General features: G+C 37.4%; 2 protein-coding genes across 4 annotated transcripts in view; both read left to right on the top strand.

Annotated features, from left to right (window-relative positions):
* Positions 1–2,324, top strand: part of atg2a (autophagy related 2A) — a 76,694-nt gene extending 74,370 nt beyond the window's left edge. The window contains exons 42-43 of one of the 3 annotated variants that reach the window (XR_012390218.1): positions 1–160; positions 362–2,324. The exon at positions 1–160 is cut by the window's left edge and continues 1,109 nt beyond it. The gene's annotated coding sequence lies outside the window, so the exon portion shown is untranslated. The other 2 variants (XR_012390217.1, XM_009307758.5) reach the window with 2 other exon arrangements.
* Positions 2,325–3,674: 1,350 nt separating this feature from the next.
* trmt112 (tRNA methyltransferase activator subunit 11-2) lies at positions 3,675–11,770 on the top strand. The gene is made up of 4 exons (NM_001020752.1): positions 3,675–3,869; positions 8,233–8,334; positions 8,449–8,541; positions 11,420–11,770. Exons 1-4 carry the CDS (start codon positions 3,795–3,797, stop codon positions 11,516–11,518), a joined length of 369 nt encoding a protein of 122 aa, NP_001018588.1. The 5' UTR covers positions 3,675–3,794; the 3' UTR covers positions 11,519–11,770.

Below are 11,770 nucleotides of genomic sequence, written 5' to 3'. Positions count from 1 at the left end.
ACGCTCCCTGTGCAAGCAGATAGTCATGTTGGAATTTACGAAGCCTGGGACTATTTTCAGGTGCCGCAGAATATAATTGCATATGCAACAGTTGTGTTACAGCATAAAAGTTCCTTGATTATTACACCAGAATGTGAGTATAGTTCCTAGCCATATGGGCCTAGATCACAGGTGTCAAACTCAGTTCCAAAAGGGCCGCAGCTCTGCACAGTTTAGTTCCAACCCTAATTAAACACACCTGATCAAACTAATTGAGTCCTTCAGGCTTGTTTGAAACCTACAGGAAAGTGTGTTGGAGCAGGGTTGGAACTAAACTGTGCAGGGCTTCGGCCCTTTTGGGACTGAGTTTGACACCCCTGGCCTAGATTATAGTAACTTTTCAATTTGTCAGTCTTAGTACAGAATGTAACTACAGAGCAATCAAGATTAAATAGGAAGTCATCTAAACTCTTTGATCATTTTGGAGCGAGATGCCATTGGTCTAATCTGATTCAATGATTTATGCTAAGCTAAGCTAAAAGTGCTCCTGCTAGGCCTGGAGATCAGCTTAATAGATTCAAAAGTGGTAAAACTCAACTAGCTTAGCATTAATCATTGAATCAGATTAGACCATTAGCATCATGCTCAAATGTTTCAATATTTTCTTATTTAAAGCTTGAATCTTTTGTAGTTGCATCTTGTACTAAAAACGTAAAAAGTTGCTATTTTCTAGGCTGATATAGCTAGGAACTATACTCTCATTCTTGCGTAGTATTTAAGAAACTTTGCTGCCGTTCCACGCTGTAGCAGGCGCAATGATATCATGGATCGTCACTGGTACACGCTCCCTGTGCAAGCAGATAAATATATTGGAATTCACAAAGCTTGGTACTATTTTCAGGTGCTGCAGAATATAATTGCATCATCTGCAGTCGTGTTATGGCATAAAAGTTCCTTGACTATTACACCAGAATGTGAGTATAGTTCCTAGCTATATTAGCCTAGATTATAGCTACTTTTCAATTTCCGTCAGTCTTAGTACACATTGTGACTACAAAAGAATTGAGCTTTACATGGGAAATTATCGAAACTCTTTAATAATTTTGAAATGAGATGCTAATGGTCTAATCCGATTCAATGATTTATGCTAAGCTAAGCTAAAGTGCTCCTGCTATGTCCGCAGATCATCTAAACGGATTACACAATGGTAAAACTCAACTGTTAAACACTGACTATAAATGAGCCTGTTTACTACAAAAAAGTGGAGTGTTCCTTTAAAAGCATCGAGTTACCGTAGTTGTCATTTAACACTAAGAAAGTGATTCTTCTTCGTCCGCTTGTGTTTTTTTACACATGGTCCTCAATCCCTATGTCTTTGTGCCATAAATCGACATTATAAAGATCTTGTTTTGTCCTCTTTAACGTTCTTTCCTAAACAAATTATAATTTCATTACTCTTGTGGTGCGGTCGTGAGGAAGAATTGGGGAATTCGGGGGAATCTTAAAAAAATGTCCAGGTCATATTTCAGCCCGAAATTAAAATACAACTAAGAGTTTACATTTAAAACAAACTTTGTGAGAATTCTCATTTTAGTTTTCATGACAAGTGTGCATATTTACATCTCATACACACTATAGTACAGTTTTAATTTGAAATCATGGTCATATATAGAGACTTTGCTTTGCTATTATAATCCTTTCTTCCAAATTGCAGTAATAGTTACTTTTAATAATTACAACAATAATAATTATGGATAGAAATGTGTTAAATTGCCATGAAAAACTTCCGAAAACAATGACTTTCTCTTCAATCAATATATCATTTCTTTGGATTTTCTGGTGAAATGTGACCCAGACGTGCTCTTGATTGACTTAACCTTTTATCTGCCATTTACCATGCTTGCTTTCGTCTCATTAGTTGCCTTCCTAAACGTTTTAAAACATTTTATTTCATATTTGTAATGACTAATGAAATGTAAAAAAAAAAAATGAAGATGTTGAGCATTTGAGAGATGAGGGGTCAGTCAGTCGACTGAGATTTAGTGGGTAACGTTACATTCGCTTCTTTGTTTTTGTTTATTGCATAACAGTGTAAGGGAAGTGCGTTTTGGCGTGTGTTTTTACATGTATGTACAGTGTGTGTTCAGTGTGAGTGTGTCTGGACGTGCATGCGAGTGCGTGTGTGTTGACTGACAGGCTATGTGATTCATAGCTATCAGTGTGCGTTTGTTTCTTCTGTAATTACAACTATATCATACGCTGTAAGAATTACCTGTATAGTACCAAGACAATGTGTAAACTAATTAATACAAAAAAAAGGAATAAAAATGTGCATTTGAAAAAAAGTTGTAGTTTGCTGTTGTACATTTTAAAACAGAGGAATGAATAGATTATTCCTTAAAGGAAGATTTTGTGTCATTGCTCTCTTAGAAAATCTATTTTTTTTAACAACTGAGCAAAGGATTCGGCTTTCTGAGCAGTTATTACATTAACAAATGCTACATTAACCAAGCATTTTTTGTTAACAGTTGCGGATGTGTGTTTTACCCACATGAAAAAAATACTATAGTACACTAAAACACTAATATATAATAAATATAACAGCATTTTTTAACCATTCTAGAGTGTATTATAGCATTTACAACACTTTAGCATTTTTTTTTATGGTTCTGTGGGACAAAAATGCCATGTTGGTGGAGATGTAATGATTTAGGGGATATTGTCTTGGTACACTTTGGGCTCATTAGTACCAGCTGAGAACTGTGTCAACACCACAGCCTACCTGAGTATTGTTGCTGACCATGTCCATCCCTTAATGACCACAGTGTACCCATCTTCTGATGGCTACTTCCAGCAGGATAACGCACCATGTCATAAAGCCCGAATCACCTCAGACTGGTTTCTTTAACATGACAGTGAGACTGTACTCAAATGGCCTCCACAGTCCCCATCTCTCAACCCAATAGAGCACCTTTTGGGATGTGGTGGAACAGGAGATTCACATCATGGACGTGCAGCTGACAAATCTGCAGCAACTGTGTGATGCTGTCATCATGGACCAAAACCTCTGAGGAATATTTTCAGTATCTTGTTGAATCTATGCCACGAAGGATTAAGGCAGTTTTGAAGGCAAAAGGGGGTCCAACTCGGCACTAGTAAGGTATACCTAATAAAGTGGCCAGGGAGTATATATTTACATGGTTATTATGGGGTTTCAATTATTTAGAAAAATGTTTTTAAAAGATGGCATAATGTCAGTTAGTACTGCCACTAAATAAATATTATTTGAGAACAAAGTACAGTACTTGTAGTTCAGACAAGGCCAAACATATCAAACGTGCCAAAAGACTCTGTTGATACCCCTAAATAATTTATCTATCAATTTAAGCAGTGGAGAACCTTAAAATAAATACAATTACAGTTTGGCTTTCTCCGAGAGTCTGCAAGTGTTGTTTTATTGAGTTTAATTGCTAACCAGCAGCTATAATAGAATTATACTGAATATTAGTTTGGATAGAATTAATTGCCGGCATTAATGCCATTTTAAATAAGCAGTTTATGAAACATACATTTGTGCAATTGTACTTTATACTTTAAAACTTACTTGGAAAAAAATTGAGACTAATGTTAGTTAGCCAGGCTAAGCGGAACCCAATACACCGTGCTTTGTTTCTCGGGGAGTTGTTTCAGCGGTTGCACACAGTCATCGTGATAAACGCGTGTTTATGTTATGCTGAACTTCTTAAATTCCACGCTTCTGTAATCACCAAATATTTGAGTCTTAATACTAGAATATATACCCACACACCGCCGACATGAAGCTGTTAACACACAACATGTTGACCTCGCACGTTAAAGGTGTTACCAAAGGATACCCGCTCATTATCAAGGTGAGCTTTATATACAATTAATTTCATTATCTAAAAATAAGAAAGCAAACAGAACTATTTTATTTTGTAATGACCTTAATTTACGTACTGTTCTTGATTCTTAAATGTCTTACCCTCAAGTTTATATCATGTTTTTTATTCTTTTTTTCCTGTCTTTCTTTCTCGTATCTCTTTTTCATTGACAATGTAATTCATATTCTGCATTGGAAACAAATATTGTTACAAACTTGTCAACTGTTTTTTTTTTGCAAAAAACAGCTTGCATTTGCAGCTTGATGAAATGTTACAGTCACATAGTTTGACTGTATATAATAACTAAAATATTTAAATATGGGCGAAATAATATTACATTGTTATTTAACGTTACATACATTTATACCAAACTGTATAATAATGTGTAACATTATCACATGTGTAACGTGATGATAATGCTAAATGTTAACGTTACTGCGTTTTAATCTGATGGTTTGATGATAGAAATAAGTTAAGAAATGTACAGCTGTACCATGATCCTTAAATAAACCCACATAAAAAAATACCATAGTAATTACTATAGTGTTTTTGAACCATGATATAGTAAAGTACACTCACCGGCCACTTTATTAGGTACACCTTACTATTACCGCTTTGGACCCCTTTTGCCTTCAGAACTGCCTTAATCCTTCGGGGCATAGATTCAGCAAGGTTGAATCTCTGAGATTTTGGTCCATATTGACATGATATCATTTGTTGGCTACTCATCCATGATGAGAATCTCCCATACCAAAGGTGCTCTAATGGATTGAGATCTGCTGACTGTGGAGGCTATTTGACTACAGTGAACTCATTGTCATGTTCAAGAAACCAGTCTGGGATGATTCGCACTGTATGACATGGCGCGTTATGCTGCTGGAAGTAGCCATCAGAAAATGGCTACACTGTGGTCATAAAGGGATGGAGATGGTCAGAAACAATGCTCACGTAGGCTGTGGCGTCGACACGATGCTCTATTGGTACTAATGAGCCCAAAGTGTGCCAAGAAAGTATCCCCCACACCATTACACCACCACAGTCTGAATTGTTGAACCAAGGCAAGATGGAGCCATGCTTTCATGTTGTTGATGCCAAATTCTGACCCTACCATCCAAAGCAGAAATCGAGACTCATCAGACCAGACAATGTTTTTCCAATAGTCTTTTGTCCAATTTTGGTGAGCCTGTGCCAATTTTAGCCTCAGTTTCCTGTTTTTAGCTGACAGGAGTGGCATATTTTGTCTTTTTCAGACCATTCTCTGTAAACCCTTGAGATTGTTGTGCGTGAAAATCCCAGTAGATCAGCAGTTTCTGAAATTCTCAGATACTAGCTCGTCTGGCATCAACAACAATGCCACATTCAAAGTCACTTAAATCCCCTTTCTTCTCCATTCTGATGCCCGGTTTGAACTGCAGCAGATTGTCTTGACCATGTCTACATGCCTGAATGCACTGAGTTGCTGCCATGTGATTGGCTGATTAGAAGTTTGCGTAAACGAGCAGTTGGACAGGTGTACCTAATAAAGTGGTGGGTGAGTTTATATTATATAGTGTTTGCAGCATTTTGTTACAAATGATACAGCACACTGTAGTATTAGCTGTGGTGTATTGTACAATTTACTTGGTTGTAAACTAAGTATAGTTTAAGATCATTTGTTTCTATTGCTATAGTTGATAGATACTGTAAACTAGGGTTGTAACGGTATGAATTTTTCACGGTATGATAATAGTCTAAAACAATACCACGGTTTGACGGTTTCGCGGTATACGGTATGTTACAAATGTTACAAAATAATAGAACAGTGAAGCAAATTTGACTTTTTCCAAATAATATATTTTTAGTTACTATAAACAACACCACTTACAATGAACAAATAAAAATAAGAAAATAATAAATAATGTGTCAAAGTCCAAATAAAGTCCAAATAAACATGGTGCAAATCCTCAGTAAAAAAAATAGATATAAATATTTACTATACTATAAATAGTTACATAACGAAACTAGATTCAATATGGAACATCCTTAGGTTCTATGTGCCAGCATGGATTTGGATATGGTTGTCTGCAATGCAGACAAACAGCTGCACCTTCATTTGCGTCTTTTGAAAACAGCAAGAGCAGCAGTTCGTCTTTGCTGTGTCACTGTTTTGTCATGTTTCTGTGCTGCTGTGCATGCAAAAGTACTTAGTATGAGAATTATTTCATGCAAAACTTTTTTTTTTTGCGTTTTATTTAGCCGCGCATAAATGTATGCCTATCTCTCATTCCGTGTTGTTCAAAAAGCTCAGTGTTGGTCCACAAACAAAAGCGAAACCTATGCTTATTGGTTGTGATATAGCGAGTTTGAACCAATCTGGGCATGGAGGAGGGACAATGCATCAATGTATCATGTCTGATTTGTCCGGAGACACAGTGACGAGCGTTTCTTTGTCAAATCAGCGTTGTCAAATGTTGATGACGTAACCGCACTGATTCCGGAGCCTCTGAAAGTCCGAATGATATGTGATACAGCACTGGAAAGCTGAGATTCTCTTCTATATGCCAATCTTTGAATTGTATGAATCGGATCAGCGGATCAAAAGTTATTAAACATTTAAGAGCAATACTTATTTTTAGCCGCGGGCGGCTGTCTCGGTCTTTAAGGGTTAAAACCGTTGATATGCAATTGTTCATGGTATGATAATCGTGCACGTTCAAATCGTGGTAAACCGTCATACCGGTATATTGTTACAACCCTACTGTAAACTTCAACAGATTGTTTGATTATGGTTTAAAAACACCATAGTATTTTAACATGCTAGACTTTTAATGTGATTAAATGGTTATTGTTTGAAAATATGACTGATTAAATATATATAAACTATTTTTGCACTGAATTGTATTCTACTGGGTATTTTCAGTAATTCACTGTAAAAAAAAAAAAAAAAAGTATGATAGTCATAATTTTGTTTGCAAAAAGTATGCCTTTTTCAGAATAAACTACACAGTATATTAGGGCTGCACAATACTGGAAAAATTGGACATTGCATTTTTTTTTTTTCTGAAATATATATGCAATATAAATATAATGTAACCAGCATGCTTTATTTGGATAGAATGCGGGATGATAACTGATTTCAAGGTATACTGCAGTTTGGAAAAGTCAAGGTTTTAAAACCGCCAAAGGTTTCTGCTTTACCATTCCGAAGGTATGTGTACGATTTTTTGGACAATAGCAAAGAAGGGGCGAAGCAGTGGCGCAGTAGGTAGTGCTGTCGCCTCACAGCAAGAAGGTCGCTGGTTCGAGCCTCGGCTCAGTTGGCGTTTCTGTGTGGAGTTTGCATGTTCTCCCTGCGTTCGCGTGGGTTTTCTCCGGGTGCTCCGGTTTCCCCCACAGTTCAAACACATGCAGTACAGGTGAATTGGGTAAGCTAAATTGTCAGTACTGTATGAGTGTGTGTGTGGATGTTTCCCAGGGATAGGTTGCGGCTGGAAGGGCATCCGCTGCGTAAAAACTTGCTGGATAAGTTGGCGGTTCATTCCGCTGTGGCGACCCCGGATTAATAAAGGGATTAAGCCGACAAGAAAATGAATGAAATTGTAAAGAAATCTGTGTTTTTGAAACAAATGAAGACAGCAGAAGTCAATAATTCATTTGAATTATTTAGCTGACATGTTTACTGCTCCAAAATATTATAAATGTTTCTCAAAATAAAATATATTGTGTTCAAAGGGGTAAAAAGTTAAGTTTTTTAGCCAGACATATAAAAATAATATATTGTAGAGCAGAAATTGCAATACAATGAAACCGGGATCTTTTTATCCAAGCCTATCATACCGTCAGAATCTTATACCAGCCCATGCCTATACCTTAATTTGGGTTTATTTAGATGATTCTGTACGGGATTAAATCATTTTGCATTAAAATGCAAAATACTAAATATATTTCAAGCATTGATAAACACATCAGAGCAATGATAAAAAAACAGTGCTTTACAGTCTTTACAGTATTTAGGTACAAAAATTGAGTATGCAAATGTAAAGTAACACTATAGTCTTCATCATATTAATAATTCTGTCAAATGAATATTTATTCAGTGTCATGCAGTTTCTTGTGCCTTAAAACTTTAAGCTCTTCCGAAATTCATATCGATGTGAATATTGCGAATGCCCTCATTGCTATATTGATGCTGAAACAATATATTGTGCAGTCCTACAGTAAACACTAATGAACAGTCTGATATTTAAAGTATTTTCAGTTTGTTTTGATGCTTGAAACCCCTGTTCCACGTTGATCCACATCCACATGCATGCAGTTAAATCAAGCTTTTAAATGACACGTCTTGACTCTCTTTCTTTGATCGTGAATGAAGGCAACAGAAGTGAAAGTGAACGAGTTGGACTTCAATGCTCAGTTTGTGAGTCGAATGATTCCCAAGCTGGAATGGCCTGCTTTGGTCCAGGCAGCAGAATGGGTGAGTGGAGATGCTGTTTTATGGCATTTTTAATTTGTCATTCTGAATGACCGCCTAGTAAGTAGACTGTGTTGGAATGTGGGTTACTGATGAGTTGTTGTCTTTTTATATCAGCTTGGTCAGTCTCAAGAACTGCCCGACACGCTCATACCCGACTATGAGAATGATGAGGAGTTCCTACGCAAAGTTCACAGAGTTCTTCTTGAGGTGAGACACATTAAATAGTAAAAATAGCAAATTCTAACTTGATTTCCTAAATTAAACCCGCATTTGGGCTAGACGATGCCATCGTCCATCGCCGATGGTCAATAGACAACACGATGCTGAGCCGGCATCGCTCGTGAAACATACACACTCAGGCCCCGTTTACACTAATACATCTTAGTGTTAAAATGGCATTTTAGAACAAAAATGATTCTAGTTTTACCTAGCATTTCTGAACAGCCCTCCGTCCGCTGAAAACGCACATCACGTGACCACACACAGACATAGCCACACACTGTCATGCGCTCCTCTGGGCTCCAGAGAGCAGTGCACGTCCGACAGTTTATCAAGGATATACAGCTGGATCGCATGTCACTATAGTTGTTAAACGTAATATTCAGACATCCCAAGTCTCCCGGAAGTTCCGGGAGTCTCTATGCATTTGCAGTCGCAAACGAGTAATAATGTCCCGGAAATCGCGCGTCTCCCTCCCGGTCCTCAAATAAGTCGCGCACCCTTCTCACCCACGGATCCCTCCTCGCTCTTCAGACACGTCACGCGCACTCTGTCAACCCCCCCCCCCCCATATTCTGCACAGAAATAGTAAAAGCTGTCAGCAGATTCTGTCGACTTTTCAGAAATAAAATGTATGCTTATTCAGTCAGGAAGGCCCCGTTTACACTAGTGCGTTTTAGTTTTAAAACGGCGTTGTAGAATGAAAACGATCCGCGTCCACACTCGCGTTTTACCCAGCGTTTCTGAACAGCTCTCCGTCCACACCAAAACGCTGAAAACGCACATCACGTGACCACACACACACTCTCGGGCAAGCGCTCCAGCATTTCTACCCAGATGAGAGCTCTGCTTGTCGGACTGCTCATCACGCATCTCCCGCTGGATCTAATCTCACTATATTTGCTAAACGTGATATTTCATTCATGTTGTTGTCTTTATCTGACGACATAGGCCAATTCCCTGACTTTGGTCATTGGAATCTATTAAGTTACTTGTTCACGGGTAACATGTTTTGGTTAAGCGCAAAGATAAGTTAATGATTAATCCAGGTACATTGACTGATTGCTCGTCTTTATTTCCTACAATGTATAAACTTATTGTATGTTATACTTTTATAATTATCGATTATTAAAACTGATATTCAGCAAAAGAGAAGGTGCGTTTCGTATTTTCACTGAAATTGAAAGGAGGCAGTTTTGTTATAAATATCCACACAGTGAAGATGACGCTCATATATGCAGCACGGCGCCTCAACATTTCTGCTGTCTGTTAAGTTGCTAATATTAAAATGAAAATAGGCAGTTCCTTATATCATGTTTACATTTTATTGTTGAGAAAGTGAAACAACGTAGCCAGGGTGATGTGAATGAAGTTATAAAGTACACTGTTCCCTTTGAAGATTTACCCGTGTCCTCGGTATGTTTTCCATATCAAACTGAGAAGGGGGAGACTGCAGCCTTGATCAACCTTGCGAAGTCTGAACTTACAAGAAGAGGATGCGAGACTGAACTGTGTGTGGGCTACTTAATATTGAGGAAAAGCCCCAATCAGATAGGCGAACGTTTGCAGCCCCGCCTCCGTTTTCAGATGTCTCCGTCTTTCCCCATCCACACTGAGACGGAGCGGCAGCGTTTCAAAATGAAAACGGCCTCTCCAGCGTTTTCGAAACGCTCCGTTTTCGGCGCTCGAGAACTCCGGCGTAGTGTGGACAAATGGCGTAACCGTAGCAAAACTTATGCGTTTTCAAACTAAAACACACTAGTGTAAACGGGGCCTAAATTTAACAGTGTTTATAAACTGAAGAACAACTAGTTTACAGTCGTCTTGACTCAAGGTCAAAATGAGAGTCCTCTATATAATGGACAGTGATTTATGATGAACAGTATAGCTTTGAAGCATACTACAATATTTTGAACATCCTAGTTTTAATCGAAATCGAGACCCCCGCCAAATAAAAACAATTTGCACCCACCCCACCTCCCGCACACTTCTAACGACACATATACAACAGTAGTTAAATGCGTTTATCTAAGATCCATTATAAAAGTGTAAAAAAAAAATTGCATTTAAAAGATTGACCCACAGGAAGGGACGTTCCCAATTTATTAGCCGCTGGAACCACAAAAACCCAAAATATTGTTCAGTTCTTTAAACACCCCCAACCAACCAGAACCTCTGTATTAAAACCATCAAATCATCGAAAAATAAAAAAATAAAAAATGTAATGCATGATTAATTTGACAAATCTAAATACTTTTTTGGTCCCACTTTATATTAAGTGTCCTTAACTACTATGTACTTGAATCAAAAAATAAATACAATGTAGTTACTGTGTTCCTAATGTATTTGAGAACACTTGAGTTGGGATAGGGGTTGGGTTATGGACATGTTTGGTGGTGAGGGTAGGTTTAAGGGTGGGTTAAGGTGTAGGGAATGGTCAGCAGCGTATTTACAAATGTAGTTACAGAAGTTAGTTACAGATGTAATTACATACCGGTATTTAATCAAGCATAAGTACTCAATAAATACATGTATTTACACAATAAGTACAATGTAACAAACTATTAATTCCTGTGTAAGTACATATTAGTTAAGGCCACTTAATATAAAGTGGGAACACTTTTTTTATTTACATGTTCAATTTAAAGACTAATTGCTCAAAACAACTCTTTAAAATAAACCCTTTGCTAGCTTTACAATGAAATGCCATCATCACCTACTTTTTATTTGTGTGATCTGTAAAAGTAGATTTGAGCTTTTTTTCTTGTGCTGTGTATTGTGCTGGACACACACCCCATTTTCACATTAGGATTTGATATCATAGTGATATAGTATATCATACTTATAAGCGTCGTCTTCTCCTCAGGTGGAGGTTATAGAGGGATGTTTACAGTGTCCTGAATCTGGCCGAGAGTTTCCCATCTCTAAAGGCGTTCCCAACATGTTACTCAACGAAGGAGAGTAGATTAAGATGTTACACTTATTCTGCAAAGACAAGATCCATACTCTGTATTGACCCCAGATGTTTTGTGTAGACATTTGTGCTACTGCTTTCTTCAAAGAAGAAACACAATTCACAAGTTATTCGGAAATACTCTGGAAATAGCAGTTTCATTTACTGTCTTCATGTTGCTATGAAAATTGATATAGTTTTTTTCTGTCATTGTTTGTTGTGCTTTGTAAAATATATCAAATAAATTTGTATTGATTGAAGTTA

Source organism: Danio rerio, chromosome 14 (assembly GCF_049306965.1).
Source record: "Danio rerio strain Tuebingen ecotype United States chromosome 14, GRCz12tu, whole genome shotgun sequence".
NCBI classification, from domain to species: Eukaryota; Metazoa; Chordata; class Actinopteri; order Cypriniformes; family Danionidae; genus Danio; species Danio rerio.
Note: the sequence above shows the minus strand (reverse complement) of the source record. Positions and strands in the feature narration are given on the sequence as shown.